The 19,417-nt window shown below is 43.9% G+C and overlaps 1 protein-coding gene across 1 annotated transcript in view; it reads right to left on the bottom strand.

The window, feature by feature from the left end:
* Positions 1–1,892: 1,892 nt before the first annotated feature.
* The window catches only part of HYDIN (HYDIN axonemal central pair apparatus protein), a 253,955-nt gene continuing 236,430 nt past the window's right edge, over positions 1,893–19,417 (bottom strand). Inside the window, exons 77-85 of the mRNA XM_081119804.1 lie at positions 19,338–19,417; positions 16,392–16,669; positions 14,878–15,097; positions 13,087–13,299; positions 12,339–12,502; positions 11,303–11,453; positions 4,683–4,913; positions 4,081–4,305; positions 1,893–2,581 (exon numbers count right to left, since the gene is read on the bottom strand). The exon at positions 19,338–19,417 is cut by the window's right edge and continues 79 nt beyond it. Of these exons, the coding sequence (XP_080975930.1) occupies positions 2,099–2,581; positions 4,081–4,305; positions 4,683–4,913; positions 11,303–11,453; positions 12,339–12,502; positions 13,087–13,299; positions 14,878–15,097; positions 16,392–16,669; positions 19,338–19,417 (2,045 nt within the window). The 3' untranslated portion in view covers positions 1,893–2,098. The remainder of the gene's footprint in view (positions 2,582–4,080; positions 4,306–4,682; positions 4,914–11,302; positions 11,454–12,338; positions 12,503–13,086; positions 13,300–14,877; positions 15,098–16,391; positions 16,670–19,337) is intronic.

Raw genomic sequence — 19,417 nt, 5'->3', positions numbered from 1 at the left:
CCTCCTCTCACGTTGCGGCCTCCGGGCCACCGCCGCCTGAGCCTGGTTTGAGACCCGCTCGGTGGCGTGGGTGTCGCTGGCGCTGAACTGCCCGCTCGAGGTACTTAGCTTGGGGCATAGTGGGCTTCTGCTGACGTTCGTGGGAAGGAAGGGGCCCTTGGGGTATGACTTAGCATAATTTATTCAATACTGGCCGAATCCACCAGTTCATTCGTTGCTTAGTCGCAAATGTCGCGTACGCCAATGTTTCCCAAATTGGAGTGACACCATCATGATATTTGCCCTATTCTAGCCGCTTGTACTATTATTTTAAAAATATTTTTCTCAAATAAACTCACTTGAAATCTTAAATTCCTACTTGATCCTTGCTTATGCCCTAACATCATGAGTGTGAATAGTATATTTTTCTAAAACATTTAAATTCTCAAATAAAAACGGTACTACCTGTCTACCACCTAAAGTCTCAGGCACCAACAGTGCTGTCACCCCACCACTTGGGACTGGGAGTGTGTTTCCCATGCTGTGATGCCTGGAAGGGCTAGGTTATACACAGCAGAAGCCTCACATCTGCTGGGTGTAGGTCCCCAGATGGATCCGCTACAAAGCAGCCACGCCAAGTGCTATGAGTGTCACACTAAAGGGTGGAACAGAAATTGAAGCTATGTGGTAAGTTTTAAAAAAGTACTTTATGGACTCAGTGTGGCTAAAGTAACAGGGAGATGCATCAGAGTTCCTTACTGAAACCTACAGTGCACAGGGACTGAGAGCAAGGGCTAGACCACAGTAGAGCCCAATGAGTATTAAATAGGAACATAACACATGGTGGTACTTTTCTCTGAGTGAAAGCTTATAACAATCTTGAAAATGCAGTATTATCCTCAACCCATAGATTAGAATCTATGGGACATAAGTGAGGGGCTATGGTAGGCAGAATTCTAAGATGCCCCCCAAGATTCCCACCCCTTTAGGTACATGCCCTGTATAATCTCTTCCCCTTGAGTGTGGCCAAGACTTGTAAATATGATGGGCTCTCATTCTAGTGTATTCAGTTCCACTGGACTCATATCTAATATAATATCTCATCTGTTTCTTTTGCTGTTCGGTTTGACATTTTCTTAAAGGTGAATTGAGTCCCCCCAGGGTCATAATGTGATGTAATTTTTAATAACTGAAACAGTAAGGAATTTTTTGGTATTTTTTGTTACCAGAAGGAACTCTTGTCTCCTGAGATCACATTCTGGACAAGGTTGCTAAGAAACCAGTTTCTTAATCAAAGCACAAAACAATGCTTTGTCCTACCTTTAGTTCAGAAGTTCCCGGAAAGAAGTGGCTTCTTTTCTCTATCTTGGAAATGCCAACTAAATGAGGTTATTTATGCATAATTAGACTAGCAGTGGTGGGTACTGAGAATAAAGGCCAGTGGCCACCATTGCCTTCTCTATGTGTGCTCACTTCTCTGTCTGTGGGGGCCAGCCCTGCTCAGATGCTTCTAGACTAGTGGATAATCGATACTCCTGGTTGCACACTGGCCATCATTTCACAGTTGTAACTTATTTGCATCTGCAGATGCATTATTGTTACCCTTGTGTTAGTCCCTACCCTTATCTGTTAGGCGCTTTGAAAATAGTATGACTTCTTTGGTTTTTATGTGAAAGCAGAATAAAATACCCCATCAAAATAGAGTCACGTCTAAGGGCTCTTCAATCCATTGTGGATTTTTAAAAGGAAACTGCAGTGCCCCAGAGTCATGCACTGCTAAATTCTGTACAATAGAAAGCCACAAGTACACTACCTGTGCCAGGGGATTATTTACATAGTGCTTGAGCTTTGAGGGTATGTTAAAAAACCAAATTCAGAGACCTGCCCTCGCAAAGTAAAATATAGCTCTGTTTTGTATAGTGACCACATTTAATACGGAGTATATATATTTCATACATATATCTGGAATACACAGAATATGGAAATGAGCGCCCCTATAATTGAATGAGGACAGAACAGAGCCGTTGGAATTCTGATCAGTTCTCTATTCGCCAGGCTAGAACAATACATAGACACCAAGGCGGAGGCTTTCTCTTGACGCAGCGGACCCTGCTTACCACTAAGGGGTGATCCCTTTCAGATAATAAACCCATTTAATTCCTGTTTCTCTGCCTTCGCCGGGAGGGCACGTCACAATCAGCTTGCTGGTGATGGGGGTTTTGCTGCCTGACGGGTTCCCGTCAAAGTAGACTGTGATGTTGTTGACCTTCTTGGGCCGCACCGAGTCCATGGCGCGGATGGAGAAGGCTGGGTTCTCCACTATGAAGGAGAAGGTGACCGCTTGGTAGAAAACATTCTTGAAGGGGATGATTATGTTGTACCCAGCTCGAATCAGGAAGGGACCTTGCGGCTTGGGGGGCAGAGCCATTCCAAAGAGGGGGATGACATACTCCCCGCCTGCAATTGATGACAGGCTCAGGGTGCCCTTGGTTTCACCCAGATGGCTGGGCTCAAAATAGACTTCCACACTGACTTCCGTGCCTCCCTGAGCCCCTGGGGCTGCGCTAATGACCTTTTCTGTGTGGAAGTCTAGACAGTCGGTCTGAAAGGAAAACAAATACACTTAGTTCACACAGGATCCTGAAGGATATACCAGCAGCCCAGGTCCATCCCCAGCCCCTCCACTCTTGGCTGGGCAGGTTACAAAAGAGCTGTGTTCTTATAACTCCACTGAAGACAGGTGCTGCTTATTATTATCTCTATTTTACTACAAAGAAACCAAGGGTGAGAGGTATTGAATAACTTGCCCAAAGACACATGTCTGGATTATGTTGCTATGGCAACCACTGGTGTGGCTCCCCCATATCCAGCTCTTCTTCTATGCACATGGAAGATGGAACATTCTAGATCTTCACTGATATGTGAGACTAGTTCCAGACAATTAGTTGCGAGGAGATGAAAGGTGTCACTTCCACACTGGAGCATTCAGTTACCTGTGGGGTCTTTTCGCCCTTTTGGTGCTATGACCAGAAACATGTGAGATGGTGGTTGCTCTTCAGCCTGGATCCCTGAATTGCTGTGATGAGTAGAGTCCCCTGCTGACCCTCACTGGATAGACAGTGCAAATGAAAGACAAACCTTGGTGCTTTTAAGCCAGTGAGATATCGAGGCTCTTTGTTACTACAGCATAACCTAGCTTCTCCTGACTAATAGGACTGATCAAGAGTCTATGTCTCTTGACTGTAGCCCTGATGTTGACTGGGCACATGGCCACCCAGTGCACAGTGGGAACTAAATCTAGTTCCCAGTATTGCTAGGTGTGGCCTTATGCAGTTTTGTTCAATGGAATGTGAGTGGAAATGATATGTGCAGCCCCCTACCTTTCCCGCGTAGCTGGCTAGCATGTGGATGTCACGCTAAACTGTCTTGGTCCATGTGGACCAAAGTAACTCTCTACAGAGGGAACAGCATCAGGACAGGAGTCTGGGGGCCTGGTGTCATGGAGCTACCATTCCCGCCCAAACTGCTTCTGCTCACAGTTGTTTGAGAGAGGAATATTTTGTTGTCATTTTGGGTTTCTGTTTCAGGAATTAAACCTATATTCCAACTGATATAATAGGTAACATATATGGGGCATTTACTAAGGGCCAGGCTCTGTGAAAATGGTTTTATATAGGTATTTTAAAATCCTCATAGCGATTCTGTGAGGTCAGGGTATTATTGCCCTTTATAGGTAAGCTTAGAGAGCTTTATTAAATAATTCATACAAAGGGTAAATGGTGAAGCCAGGATTCAAATCCAGGCCTGTTGGCTTCCACAACCTAGACTAATGACCATTAAGTTCTACTGTCTCCCTTTATTGACTAATGAGCATTCAGCGAGAAGAAAAACTTCTCACACCCCCAAACAGCTTATTAAGAGAAAGTCTTTAAAGAAGAGCCCAGGCCTTGTACTGTTTACTTCTAGCTGGAGTTTCCAGGCTGGAGGAAGCACCTGACTCTCCTGAATTTCACAGTTTTGCACCCCCCATCTCCTCCCATTATTTTTGAGGTCAGACTTCTGGCAAGGGAAGGGCAAAAGGGTGGGGCAGGGGCTGCTCACCCTGCAGTAGTATTCCGTCTTCTGCCGGGTGTAATTGATGATCTTGGCAAAGATGCTCTGGCCACTGCCAAGAACAGTCTGGAAGTGGATGGGCTTTTCAGGCAGCGCTGGCATAGCCTTCAAGTTGAGCTCATATTGGTAGTAACCCAAATCACTGTTGTGCAGAGCTAGTCTCCCGCAGGTCTCTCCAGCTCGCAGGGGCTGGAATTCGAATGAGAATGTGCCCTGCAAGGGAAGACAAGGGCCCCTGTGATGCTGAAGGTCCCACTTGTCCCCTGCCACCCAGGGACCTCAGAGCAGGTTGGTGGCAGAAATGGTGCTTCACACTGCAGTGCTCACGCTGATCTTGAGCCCAGGGAACCTCCATCCAAACCGGCTCACTTTTCCTTCCCCTGGAACCCTCCTAACTTCTATTCCAGGTATTTCTAGATCTGGAATCTCTTTAAATCTAAAAATAGGTACCAGTCCTCTCTCCAGAAGCATACTATATACCACCACCAGGGCTGGCCCAACCTCAAGGATGTGAAACGTGGATCCAGAGGCCCCATGGGCAGAACCTCTATCACAGCTATCGGGGGGCTCCTGGCAGTTGGGGGTCATACCTCAGAGTTAGGGGGCACCACAAACTGGGAGGGCAGGTTGATGTCAGGCACCCTGCATTCCGTGGCGAAGGTCACCGAGTAGGGAAGGGGGTTGTCCACCTTGACCGAGGCTGACGTACTCTGCCGGACGGGGCTCACCATCTCAATGGTTTTGATGATGCCTGAAGGGATGACCCTGAAACTCACCATGTAGTGTAAGAACTCGTTGGTCACCTCGTTTCGGAAGATCACCTGAGTTCATGAGAGAGTGGGAGGGAGCAGGGCAGAGTAGAGGGGTTAGTGGGGGGTCCTCCTCTCTGTGGTCAATGCCTGGGCACCTGAAGCATGGGCACCAGGCTGACACGGGCCCTCCCAGCCTATCTGAATCCCTGCCAGCTGGCCTTGCTCTTTAGATGCTCTGCCCTGGCTCTTCCCAGGTGAGAGCATATTACATAGTCCAAGTTTGCTTTGGAAGAGGCCAGAGCAGCCCTGTCTAGTGCTGCAGGTGAAGTCTCCCCAGTGGGGATAGCTGACTGGCCCTGGAGAACAAGCATGACCTCAAGAGGTTCATATTGGAAAGGTGCATATTGCAGTGGGGTTCGCTCCTATTCCTGTTGTTGCTGGAGTAGTTGGTGATGATGATGATGATGACGATGACGGTAGCATCTAACAATGATTACTGTGTGCCAGGCACTAGAAGTACTTGGCTGTTTAATTCACACAATTTATAAGCAACATTATTATTCCCCTCACCCGTTTTTTTTAAACACGAGGGAAATGAGGCTTAGCAACATTAAGTATCTTGATCAGAGTCACATGCATGGAAGTGTCAGACCAGGATTTGAACCCAGGCTGGACTGATTCCAGAGCTCACACTTGTAACTGAAGCATATTGTCGCCTCACCCCTGCAACTGACTTATTATTGACAAACTGCTCACCTTTTTAAGCTCTTTTTCCAGGTGACTAATGATGTTGAACATCTCAGGTGCTTACTGGTCATTCACGTATCTACTTGTGTTTTGCCCTTTTAACACTTTCAGTTGTTTATCTTATTATCAGGTGGTCATAGTTCTTAACATATCTGGCTTTTTACTTTCAGCCTCTTCCTGTTTTTAGATTTAGAGTGCTTCTGAAACCCTCTTTCTTTTCATTGGAGTGTTCAGTCTTTTACATTTAAGATAATTATTTATATGTTTGGGTTGAAGTCTGCCTTCATGCTATTTCTTTTCCATTGGTCTCATTTTTTTTTTCCTTCATTCCTCTGTTGCTACTTTCCTGCCTTCTGTTGGATCGATATATAATCTTTTGGAATATATTTTATTTCCTCTAATGGCTTCTTAGCTATATTTTTAAACAACAGATTTTTAGTGGTTGCTGTAGAGCTGACAACATGAAGCTTTAACTTGTCAACATTTAGAGTTAGCACTTTATCACTTTCCACTTTACTTCTGACCCTTTATGCTTCCTACCTCATACTTCTCACCACACAAATGTAATAACCTTACTAAAGTATAATTTCATTGACCTATCCATCCCATGTTATGTGCTTTTGTGTATCTTTTACTTCGGTGTATTATAAGAACCTCCACTTTACAATGTTCTATTTACTATAACCTGTCAGTTATCTTTTAGACAAAGTTATGAGAAGAAAAACATATTTTAGTATTTGCCTACTTGTTTGCCACTTTTAGTGCTCTTCTTCCCTCCTAGCAGACCCAAGTTTCCATCTGGTATCATTTCCCTTCAGACTGAAGAATACTTATTTGCATTCTAATAATGCTAATGCACTCAGTAATGCAAGTCTGCTGGCAATGCATCCTCTCATGTTCTTTTATCTGAAAATGTCTATTTCACCCTCAGTTTTAAAGGATATTTTCAGTGAATAAAGAATTCTAGGTTGATAGTTTCTTTTTTCTTTCAGCACTTTGCAGGTGGCTTCCATTATTTTTGAAGCAAAGTTAGTGGTCGTTTTTACTGTTGTCGCTTGTATGTAATAGGTCTTTTAAATCTGGTTGTTTTAAGCTTTTCTTTTTATCCTTGGTTTTCAGCAGTTTTACTATGATGCGCACAGGCACGGTTTTCTTTGTATTTTTCATGCTAGAGGTTTGCCAGCTTTCTTGAATCTGTAAATCATTTTAAAAAATCAAATCAGGGAAATTTCAGCCATTATTTTTTCAAAAAATTTTCCGTCCCATTCTCACTTTCTTCTCTTCTGACTCATATTACTCATGTATTAGACCATCTTATATTTTCTTATAGGTTCCCAAGGCTCTAGTTGTTTTTCTTCAATCTTTTTTCTCTCTTTTCTTCAGATTGGAAACTTTCTATTGATTTGTTTCAAGTTCAGTGAATCTTCTCACGTCTCTGATCAGCTGTTAAGCAGATCCAATGAATTTTTCATTTCAGTTTGTTGTACTTTTCAGTTCTAGAATATCCATTTTGCTCTTTTTAATAGTTTCTATTTCTCTTCTGAGATTCCTTATCTGTCCACTCATTGAGACCGTATTTTATTTAACTATATAAAATATTTTCTTTTAGTTCTTGAACATGTTTATAATGAAATTTTGTTCTCATGTATTTAGATGTGAGTCTTTCTTTCATTCAAGCTGTTTGGCAAGACTTCTTTGAAGTCTTTGCCTGCTAAATCCAATACCTGGCCCATCTTGGAGTCAGTTTCCATGGAGTGCTTTTTTCTTGACTATGAGCCACATTTTCCTGCTTCTCTGCAAGTCTAGTAATTTTTGTTTGTGTGCTAGACACTGTTGATGATCATTGTAGAGATGCTGTATTCCGTTATCTTCCTTACAAGAGTGTTTATTTTATTCTAGGAGGTGGTTCAATCACTGACTGATGCCTTAAACTTGTATAAGTTTGGTCTTATGCTTTGTTAGAGCAGATATGTAGAAATCTCTAGGTGTTCCTCAAGACCTTCCAACTTGGTGGGATTCAATCTTCAAATTTTGCCCTCCTTGCTGATCTTGTAGGTGCTTAGTTTAAGGATTTTTCAGGCTGGTCCACTGAAGATCTTATCCTATAGACATTGTCCTCCTTTTGGCCTTTCTGATGTTTCAGCTGGGTTCCCAGGGTTAATGAGGTGGTGTTAATGCAACCTCTCCACTCTGGTGGGGCCAGACCTCCAATGATCCCCAGCATTGATTAATGTAGTATACCATTATTTCTTTACCAGCCTTGCAGCAGCTGCTCTCTGGTGAATCTCATGTAGCCTCTTCCTATGCATGTGCAGTCCAACCTTCAGCCAAGGACTTTGAGGGGAACTCTCATATAGACTTTTGTTCCCTCCCTCCCTCCCTCCCTCCCTCCCTCCCTCCCTCCCTCCCTCCCTCCCTCCCTCCCTCCCTCCCTCCCTCCCTCCCCCTCCCCTCCTCCTCCCTCCCTATCTTGCTCCTTCCTCTCTGGTGCCTTACCCCGTAGAGACCAGCTATTTCAGCTGCACAAAACTCTGATTTCTGCCTCGTGGGGCTGCTGCCCTTTGCTTAGACTCTAGCTCACTGCACTGCGGTCAGGAAATTGTCCCCAGGCAAAGAGCCAGGACAATCATGGGACTCATAAATTTCCTTCTCTCTGATGAATTGCAGTACTGTGCTGCCTGTTTTCCAATGACTGAGACTTGCCTCAGACATTTTGTCCAGTTTTATGTTTTGTTTTATGTTAGGAGGACTAGTTACTCCATTATAACCAAAAGTACTTTTGATTTTTAAAAAAAATTATTGATTTAAAAAAAAATTGTTATTAATTTTAATACTTGTTACTGTAAAGAAATTCTGTGATCTGGGTTCATTGTCATTTTTACTCAAAAGTCATTACACTTACAATTTAATACATATATTTATTTATATCTTTCTGTCCACATCTACAGTTTATGAATATCTCTATTCTCTCCCTACCCTTCTCTATAAATGAGAAAATATCTCTTATTTCCCCATTTGCTTCCAATAGAATGAGAACATTTTTTTCATTGCCTTATTCTTCCCCTTGCTATTTCCTATCTTGAGGTCATAAGAAATATTTCAAATTGCTTTTCAACAATTATTTGAAATTACCTATCAATTTAGTTTAGATTCTTTGTTCATTGTATCTTTGTACTTTTCTCTTGGATTCATTTAATTATTTTAAAAATTTTGTTAATTTAAAAAGTTTTAATTTTGTAGTAGTTCTTTCGGGGATTGTGTATATGGGTGGGTTACTTTGAGTCCTTGCATGCTTAAAAATGTCTTTATTTTGCTCTCATAATCGTTTTGAATTCTAGATTGAAAATCATTCTAAGTAGTTTGAATAGCTTCCTCTTGCTTCTTGTATTCAGTGTTGCCATGAGAAGTCAGCTTTAATTGTGATTATTATTTCCTTTTACTTTCTCTAGAATAATTTAGGACTTTCTCTTTTATTCCGGTTTTTTGAAATTTTGTTCTCATGTATTTAGATGTGAGTCTTTCTTTCATTCAAGCTGTTTGGTAACGTGGTGATGCCTTCAATTAGAAGACTCTCTTTCTCCAATAGCCTGGAATTTTTATCCAATTATTTTGTGGAGTACTTTCTTCCTTCTATTATCTTGTTTTTCCACTCCAAGAGCTTACATTAGATGGATATTAGAACTTCTTGACTTATATTTTATGCTTCATATTTCTTATCATTAAAAAAAACCAGCTTTATTGAGATATAATTCACATTCCATACAATTCACCCATTTAAAGTGTATAATTTAGTGGCTTTTAACATATTCATAAAGCACTTATCTCATTGAAATTATACATTCATAGTCCAATTATTTGATTTAGAACATTTTCATCTCCCCGAAAAGAAACCCTGTGCCCACTAACAGTCATTCCCCATTTCCCCCAACCCATTCCCTCTAGACCTAGGCACCACTAATCTACTTTCTGTTTTACAGATTTGCCTATTATGGACATTTCATATACATGAAATCATATAATATGCAGCTGTTTGTGCCTGGCTGTGTTCACTTAGCATGCATATTTTCAAGGTTATCCATGTGTTCCATGTATCAATACTTCACTTCTATTTTTTTATTGCCAAATAATCTTCCACTGTATTTATCCACTCATCAGTTGATGGACATTTTGGTTATTTCCATTTTTGGCTCTAATGCATAATGCTGCTAGGACATTTATATACAGGTTTTTGTGTGGATATATATTTTCGTTCATCTTGGGTATATACCTAGGAGTGAAACTGCTGAATCATATGGTAACTCTATGTTTAAGCATTTGAAGAACTGTCAGAATGTTTTCCAAAGTGGCGACACTATTTACACACCCATGGCAATGGATCCAATTTCTCTACATCCTCACCAATACTTATTATTTCCTTTCATCTTGCCATTTCTTTGTGTTCGTGTGCTAAAAGTCTGGTGATATTACTCAGCTCTATCTTCTAACTTACTGGTAATTCTTCCTCAGAGTCCATTATACTATTCGCCTGTCCTCTATGGCTTTCTGTTCCAAATATCCTATTTTTCATTTCCAGGGTCTCCAAATGATTCTCTTCCACAACAGCCCATTCTTATTTCATGGGTATGATTATCTTCCTTTATTCCCTTGAGGATATTTATAATATTCACTGAAAGTCTTCTTCTGCTTGCTTTAATAACTCTTATCTCAGGAGTTCTTCATTGAACTGGTATTTCTATTTTATGGTAGCTTTCCCCCCCTTCATATGTTTTGTGATTCCTTGATTTTAAGGTTTTCTGTTAGCCTGTTTGTGAATGGATCTGAGTGGAGCAGCCTACCTCAGTGATTGTAGGAGAGGAGATGACGTGCTGCTGGGTAGGTTTTGCCAGTATCTCTTCTAGAGGAGGAGATGTGTTCCTAAGATTTCATTTTTTTTTCACTTAAAAATCTTTCCCTAGGTAATCCCATTCTCCACATAGCTTCAAATACTACTGATAAATGGATAATTCCCATATATTATCTTCAGCGCTGACCTCTCTTCTGAGCTACTGATCAATATACGCTCCTTTTCTTCAAAGCACTTACCTCATTTTGTAATAATGCATTCAGAATGCAATTACTTGATTGATGTCCATCTCCTTCACTGGACTGTGTGTTCCATGAAAACAGGGACTGTGCCTATTTGTGATGATTGCTGTGTTACCAGCACCTAGTATATGGCATATATGCTCAATAGGTATTTATTAAAATAATGAATGAATTAGGAAAAACAGCTCATATGTGAAAGACTCTGTGGTGTCTTGGAGTAGATGGCTCTGAGTTGAATCCTGGCTCTGACATCACTAGCTACATGTGTTTAGTGCTCAGCACAATGCTGGATGTTCTATAAGCACTCAGAAAATGAGATATTTTATTACTGTGCTCTGGTTTTTGCTGGTCCAGTGTTACCTACTGCATAAGGATGTTCATAATTCCTCTGCCTTGAAAGCTTGGCGTGGGCCTACATGATGGCTGGCTGGCTGGCCTTGCAATCTGGTTTCATCTTAAAGAGCCTGGGAATCCTGAATGCCTTTGCCAGGTCACTCTAAACGGCCAGCCCAACAGGATAAGGATAGGCTGGCTATGGAGGACACCTTCACTCTCTACCACCAGGCTTGTCAACCTCAGGGTCAGACCTCCAGGGTTCCAGGACAGTGCCTTTGACATATGGATACCTTTGCACTGTATAGCCCCTCCTTGTGGGAAAAGAAGTTCAGCTTGTAGTCTTTCTTGGATCCAGACAGTACATCAATGTAATCAAGGCCCTTTAAGGTGACACTTATGTCTGGCTTCTCTGGTTTTAGTATTTCCACAATGACCCGGAATCTGGGGGAGCATAGGAGCACAAGAAGAGAGGAGAGAGAAAATGAGATATTTGCCCAAAGAAAAGAAGGAAAGGTGCTATCTCTACGCTTGATTTTATGTAAAACACATGGGTCCAGGGTTCTCGTCTTTACTTTACTGTCACTAACAATAACAGTAAATACCATTTACTGACCACCTATTATGTGCCAGCTACTTAGTCAGTGCTTGACATGTGTTACAGGCATTGAAGCCCTGTAATGTCTGCGGGAGGTGCATATCATTACCATCTCCATTTTACTGGTGAGGAAGTGAGGCCAAGAGAGGGAAGGTAACATGCTCCGGTAACATGACTAGTTATTGGCAGAACTGGGATTCAAACTTAGGTCTGGGCCTTTACCCACAATGTTTAGCAGGTGGCCTCTTCTCCCAACTTTTGGCTCCTTCACTGTAAAAGAAGGGGACTGGGCTGGTTGGCCTCAAGCTCCTCTAGTCTTTGCGTTCTACTCTACTTCCACTGCAAGTATAAGATCCAAGGGATGTCCTTCTCTGGCCAGTGGCTTAGGTAATAAGACTGAGCACTCAATAATAACAACCATGATTATTGTTATGATGATAGTAATAACAGTAGTAATAATAATAATAAATAACATCTACTGAGCACTTATTTTGTGCCAGGCACTGTTCTAGGAGATTACAGGTAATCAGCCATTCATAGATAGTACTGAACAGGAAAATCTCTCTAGAGGATGAGAGTTTAGACAACCCCTGGCCACAGCAGGGAACTTTGTCTTTGATCCTTTTAGCCAATGTCCTCTAGAGGCCCTGTGACCAGGGGAAGGACCAGGCTAGACAGTGGAATTCCTCCCTCTTTTTCTCCCACCCCAACCTCTTCCCCTCTTCCCTCACCTCTGGGGCTTGTTCAGCCAGTTGGTGATTGGCAGGAGCTCAGTGTAGGGTGTCTTACATGGAACTTCGCGGTAGATACTGGCAATGGCTTTGGGGGGCTCGGAAACCCCATGCAGCGCATACAGCCAGCCAGTCCCATCTGGCAGGGGGAAGAACAGGGTGCCCTAAGGAGAGGAAGAAATGTAGTCAGAATGGTAGTCACACTGGATTAGTGGAGGCTCTATAAATGAGCATAACACGTTTGGAAAGCAGCTGTTTCAAGAATCATAAAAATATTCACATGTGTTTGGACCAGGAATCACAGACAAAGGATCTTACTCTAGAAAAATCCCTCCAGGTGAAAAAATTACATACATACATACATAAGCATATATATAGAACCATTTATAGGTATATGAAAATTTGGAGATAACTTAAACATTCAACAACTGGGGAATGTTAAATTATGGAACCTTCATGCAATGAAATATCAGGCAATCATTAAAAATGATTATCATGAAGACTACCTAATTAAATAGAAAAATGCTCATGGTGTAATGTAAAGTGGAAATAAACAGAATGAAAAATTGGGTATGTTATGATAGTAGCTAAGGCTGTATTTGAATAGGATTGGGAGTGAAGATACTAGAAGACAGGGTCCCCTCTTGTTCTAACATTCTCTGAGCTTCCACACTCTGTCTCCTAACCTCTCTCACACACAACTTCTCCCTCCAATCATGTCAGGAAACTGATGGGGTGCTCAGCTTACCTGATGCCTGCGGTTCTCCAAGTTCATGGTGCGGGGCTTGTAGGTAATCTCATAGGGCTTGTTTTGCTGATGGGGCTCCAAGGTGATGAATGCAGGCCCCTCCCAGTGCTCGCCCTCAAAGATGGGGTGCAGATTCCAGGTCTGGTTGGTGCGATTTGAGAGCAGGATGGTCTGTGTGTGCTTGGAGCGCACCTGACAGGTGAAATTTACCACCTGGAAGAAAACGGGCACCTTACACAGGTGGAGGAATTTACAAGGCTGGAGTTCAAAGCAAGGTTCAGATTGGAGATACAAATTTGGGAGTTGTCAGTTTAGCAATGTTTTTTTAAGGCCAAAATACTGGGTGAGATTATTAGGAAATAAGTGTACTTAAAAAAAAGAAGGATTTTAAGGACTAATTCCTGACTGGCACACTCCAATGTTAAGAAGAATCAGAAGAGATGAGAAGGAGCAGCTAATCAGATAGGAGGGGAACCAGGAGAGGGCGGTATCCTGGAAGCCATATGAAGGAGCTGTTTGCAGGAGGAGATACTTGTTCAAGGTGTCAGATGAGGGGTGGGAACTGGCCATTGAATGTAGCAACATGGACCAAGGTGGTACTGCTGTAAAGAGAGTTAAATAGATCAATGGACTAGAATAGAGTTCAGTAATAGACCCACACATATATGACTGATTGGTTTTTCACCAAAGTGCAAAGGCAGTTCAGTGGAGAAAGGATACTTTTTTCAACAAATGGTGCTGGAATAATTAGATATCCATGTACAGAAAATGAATTTTGATCCATACCTTGCACTATATACAAAAATGAACTTTAAAGAGATTGAAGGTCTAAATGTAAAACTTGTGTCCTGAATATATAGAGCTCTGAAAACTCAATAATAAGAAAACAAACAACCCAATTAAAAATAAAAGATTTGAACAGATACTTCAACAAAGAATATATATGGATGGCAAATAAATACCTGAGAAGATTCTCAACATCATTAGTCATTAGGGACCTGCAAATTAAAACCACAACAAAATACTACTACATACCTATTAGAATGGCTAAAATAAAAAAAAAAGACCATACCAAGTGTTGGTAAGCATGTGATGCAAATAGAAATGTCAGACATTAATAGTGGGAATGTAAAAGGACAGAACCACTTTGGAAAACAGTTTGGTAGGTTTTTAAGAAGGTAAACATATATCTACCCTATGACTCAGCCATTCCACTCCTAAGTATTTTTCCAAGAAAATGAAAGCATATGTTCTTGCCAAGATTTGCATATGCATGTTTATAGCATACTGTATATTCCATTTACATTCTATTCTTGACATAAAATTAGAGAGATGGGATCAGGTGCCATTTTTACCATAAACAATGTTGCCAGGAACACAGCTGGTAGTGCAATGTTACATTTCTAGGAACAGAGCTAGCAGAGGGTTAAACCAAGCCTATTTTTAAGAAAAACATAGTAAAGCTGTTCACCCTTCACTCACAGCTTATAACAGAACTTGATCTAGCCAGAGATGTCAATGAAAGCTTCCTTGAGAATGTGATGCTTGAGTTGAGAGCTAAAGAATGAATAGGAATTAACTAAATGAAGAGGGGAAAACGAATATTTCAGCAGTGGGAATAGCATGTGCAAAGGCCCCGTGGGAGGAGGGAGCAGGTCTGAATGCTTGATGTGGGCACTGAGGACTGTCTGAACAGAGCCATCTATTTCTGGAAGGCCTGGCTGAGTTCACTTGTGGGGCTTGCTCGGCCCACTCCTGCCCCTGGCCCTTCTGTGGGCAGCACTTACTGACCTCTTTTATAGCAGGTGGTCCCACGCAGATCCCAGACAGGGTTAGGCTCAGAGGACTGCCTCCCTGAATGAAGCAGAGCAGGTTTTTGTAGAGACTCTCCTTGCCCACTTCAGTGGGATGGTAGGTCACTTCGAAAGAAACCTCCATGCCTGTGGTGATGTAGCCTTCTTCAGGGCTGATGGAGAAATGAGGCTCAAATCTTCTGACATCCCATTTAAACCTTTTCCAAGACAAAAGAGACGAGGTAGACAGTTTACTAGTATCCTGGTGGCATTCTCATGCTGCTGAGGACAAGAGACTGGAGGTCCACCCCCTTGAGGACTCCATGGGACCGGGAGGAGAAAGACTGCTTGGTGAAGCAGAGGCAGTGGGGACAAGGGTCAGGTCACTCCCGGGTAAGAGCTCGACTCCCTCTTTAAGCTGAACAGAGGCGGGTGGGGACAGGGCCATGGTCATTCTTGGGTACCTTGACTCTGCTCCCTCTCAGAGCTGAGCATGGTGGGAAGTGGCTGCATCTATGTTACTGCCCACAGTGACACTTTGGGGGACATACACATGAACATGCTTCCACGTGTGTACCCAAGGTTGCATAGCTAGGACGGGAACCCTCCTCAGACAGTGGCCTGAACCACTTCCTGTGCTGCCTCTCAAACCAGATCCAGGAGGGTGGAGACAATCCCTTCATGTGAATTGCATCTGCTCTTGGTGGCCCTGGGATCCGATGGCTCTGACTGGTCATCCCTCTGTGGTCTGGCATTTGGTCCAGGCAGGAGAGGGAGGGTGGACGGTGCAGACCAGTGTGCTTCCAGTGCCAGGGCTGCCACACTGCACCCTCAGGGCACCGTTCACACTGAGTCTGTGTGAAGGGTGCCCCCTGCAAGGGTGGTGTGCAGCCTGCGCAGCTTTGGTGGCATGGCCAAGGAGTAACTGGGGTGGGCACCTGCTAGCAAGTGAGTAGAGCCCGGAAAGGAGAGCCACCATAGGTACCCCTGGGTTCCAATCCCATCTTTCTCACTTCCTGGCTGTGTTACCCCAGGCAAGTTGCCTGACTTCTTTGAGCCACAAATTCATCTGTGAAATGGGGACAATACAGCACCTACCTTAGAGGGTTCTGGGATAATAAAATGGGATTATCTTTGTAAGAATGCTCAGCATTGCACCTGTGCCTGGTAAGTTCTTGCTAAATGTGGGACTTTGGAAAAGTTACTTAATCTCTTTATACCTCAGTTTTCGCATCTGTAAAATTGATCGGTTGTAGAATCGGTTTCATAGAATTGTTGGGATTAAACGAGATGAGCCATGTAAAGGGCATGTTACAGGCACTAAGCAAAGGTTCTGTCATATTCATTTTAGTAATCATGCCAATAGTGATCACCCTGCAGAGGCCTCTGCTGTTGCATTTTGAGGGAAGGAAGGAGATGTAAAAGGGAGGGGAAAGAAAGAAAAAGTGGCCACAATTGTAAAACAAATGTCTAATCTGGTCCAGGGTCAGAGCACTCTGCTCCAGCTCCTACCTTGCACCCACGTCGCCCGTGTTCACCATGAGGACGCGACGTGTGGCTTTCGTCTGATATACGACAGGTCCAAAGGGAATGTGCTGCTGGTCCAGGGAGACCTCCAGGGCCTGGCAGCTGCCACTGAGGAGGAAGAGGGGGTGCAGGAGCCCCATGCTCTCCATGAACACTTCCTCGGAGAAGGGAGGGACACGCTTCTTCGGGGCAAAGATGACTTCCAGCTTACGGACTTCTTTGGGCCTCAGAGTGATGTTGTGGAATGGGATCAGGGTGATGACCTGGGCAAGATGACAACGAGACTCAGCAGCTGAGGGCAGCGGGTTCTGAGGTCTCCACTCCTGGAGGTCATGCTGCTGGGGCTGTAACAGCCCAGGGGGCAAATCTCACTCCTGCTCTCTCTTACCAAGCTGTGTCATCTTTGACAAGTTACTTAAACTTCCTATGACTTGCCCCAGCTGGTTTTGCTCAGTGGTTAGAGCATCGGCCCTCAGACTGAAGGGTTCCAGGTTCAATTCCTGCCAAGGGCACATACCTTGGTTGCAGGCTCCATCCCTGCCCTGGTTGGGGTGCCTGCAGGAGGCAACCACTTGACGTGTCTCTCTCGCATCGATGTTTCTCTCTCTCTCTTTCTCTCTCTCTCTTTCTTCCACTCTCTCTGACAAGCAATGAAAAAAATATCCTCAGGTGAGGATTAAAAAAACAACAACACACACACAAAATTTCCTGTGACTCATTCAGATCATTTATAGAAATGTATGGCACATACTAGGCATTTAATAAGTGTTAATTCTCTTTCCAACCCCTTGCAAACAATCCCTGCCCTCCGGTGGAGAACATACCAGCACTCAGTGCTCTGGGGTTTTCTGAGGAGTGCTCCCCGGGCTCCCTGTGTCACTCTTCTGGGTGTGCTGGTTACAATGCAGGTTCCTGGGTCCTGCCCCAGGCCCACTGGATCAGTGAGCTTGGAGGGCCTGGAGCCTACATTTTCAAAAGTACGTTGGGCGACTCCTGTGTTCTAACGTTGGAGAACCACTGCGTGAATCTGAATGGTCCTCCCTTCCCCCTTTGTCCTGGTAACCGCAAGTCAAAATCAGTTTTGAGGAAGCCAAACCCCTTTCCAACCTTGAGCCCCCTTCAGCACAGAGTGCTGAGCAGTCACCAGCAAGTGGGCCGAGGCAGCGGGGGGTGAGATGATGGGCCGAGAAGCTGCGCTAGCAAAGTGATCCTAGAGATTTCTCAAAACACGATGTTAGAAGCCAACCCCAGGTGTCAGCACAGGTCACTGGCCAACCAAAGAAGCAGGTTGGTATGGCAAACCCTGACCCACCGGAACTGAGGACTCTCATTTGGATTAATTAGGAATGCAAAGCAACAAGTTTGCCCTCTTTCTCTTGATGGCAAAGTGGGCAACACGGGGCCCTGGGCTGCGATACACGCTGGTCTCTTGCTTTGGCCGGCCTCTCGCAGCGTTTTTCTGTATCCTGCATCCCCAAAGTGCCCCTGTCACGCTGAATCGCATCTGGGTTTCCAAAAGCCCTGATTCTTTCCGGCCTGTATACCTTTGCCTGCCAGAAACACCCTCCCCGATCTGTGTGCCTGGGAGGTACCACTTCATCCTGTAAAACTCAGCACAGACCTCTCTCCACTGAGGCCTTCCCTGGCCCCCAGCCCTCCTCTGAGCAGCCCCCCCTCCCCGGACCCTGTGGGAAGTAATTAGGTTTAGAGGCAGTCATGAGAGAGGGACCTTCTGATGGGATTAGAGACTCCAGAGAGCTGGATCTTGCTTGCTTCCTGCTGTATACACACGCAGCCAGAAGGTGGCCATCTACGCGCCAGGCTGGTCTCAGACTCCCAGCTTCCGGAACCGAGAGAAAAGAAATGCCTGCTGTTTAAGCCGCCCAGTCTGTGGTGCTCCGTTAAGGCAGCCCAAGCTGACTAAGACACGTCTTTATATTTTTAGCACCTAGCACATATTTGCTGAGTAAATGCAAGAATGCCTTGACTGAGAGGATGGGTAAGCTCACCCTTGGAATGGAGCACACTTGGTCCATTTTCAAGGGGCCGTCTGGATGATGACTGTCACATGGGGAGCAGGCCGCTGGGACTGGTGGTTTCTCTACCCAGGGAACTTAGGACATGGATTTAGGATCAAGCACGCGCCTTTCACACAGCTGATGGGAGGGCAAAGGGGGACGCCCTGTCAGGGGCCCATGGTGATGTGTACTGAAACAAACTCTTCTTTTCAACCCCTCAAGCCCTCTTCTAGGAACCTGTCTTAAGCAGAAAACCAGATGAACACAAAGCTTTGATTCCAAGGATGTTACACTGAAACCAAAGCATACATGTTATGTTTTATAACATAAAACATTAGGAACACCTGAAATGAGCAGAAATAGACAATAATGGAGGCAGAAATGAACAGGTGGCATTGGAGACCTGGAAAATGTTTATGGTATGTTACTAGACGGTTACAAAATGTGAAAGTTGCGATTTTATTTTTGTAAAAAAAATGTGCAGGGAAAACACTGGGATATAGGCACCAAAATGTTAAGTGATTATTTCTGGGTATGAGATTATGGGCAAAATGTTTTCCTTTATGATTTTCTATATTTTTCAAATTTTCTGCAATGCAGGTCTGTGTCTATTCGTCAGAATCCACGGACTCCCATCAAGTCCACTTCTCTTTCTGTTCTACTTTGTTGCCCTTCAGAGGTATGTAGCTTCTCTAAGCCTTGGTTTCCCTGTGTGTGAAATGAGTATAATAAAAGCACTAACCCTGGACTGTTTCTGTGAAGATGATCAGAATAGGGGTACATGCATGGAAAGCTGTTAGACTGTTCTGGCACATTGAAGGTGCAGGAGAACCGTGAGCTTTTAGTGTTGTTAGCATAGTCGTTCATGCCACTGGGAAACGTGAAGAGGCCACTGGGAGCCCTGAGCACCAACCTTAGGTTCCCGGAGTTCTGGAATCGAGAACAGGACTGACTGGCTGAATGTGAGCTGGGCTTGGCTGTTGTTCATGATGG

Source organism: Miniopterus schreibersii (genome assembly GCF_964146895.1).
Source record: "Miniopterus schreibersii genome assembly, chromosome: 18".
In the NCBI taxonomy this organism is placed as follows: Eukaryota; Metazoa; Chordata; class Mammalia; order Chiroptera; family Miniopteridae; genus Miniopterus; species Miniopterus schreibersii.
This window is presented reverse-complemented; position numbering and strand designations above follow the sequence as displayed.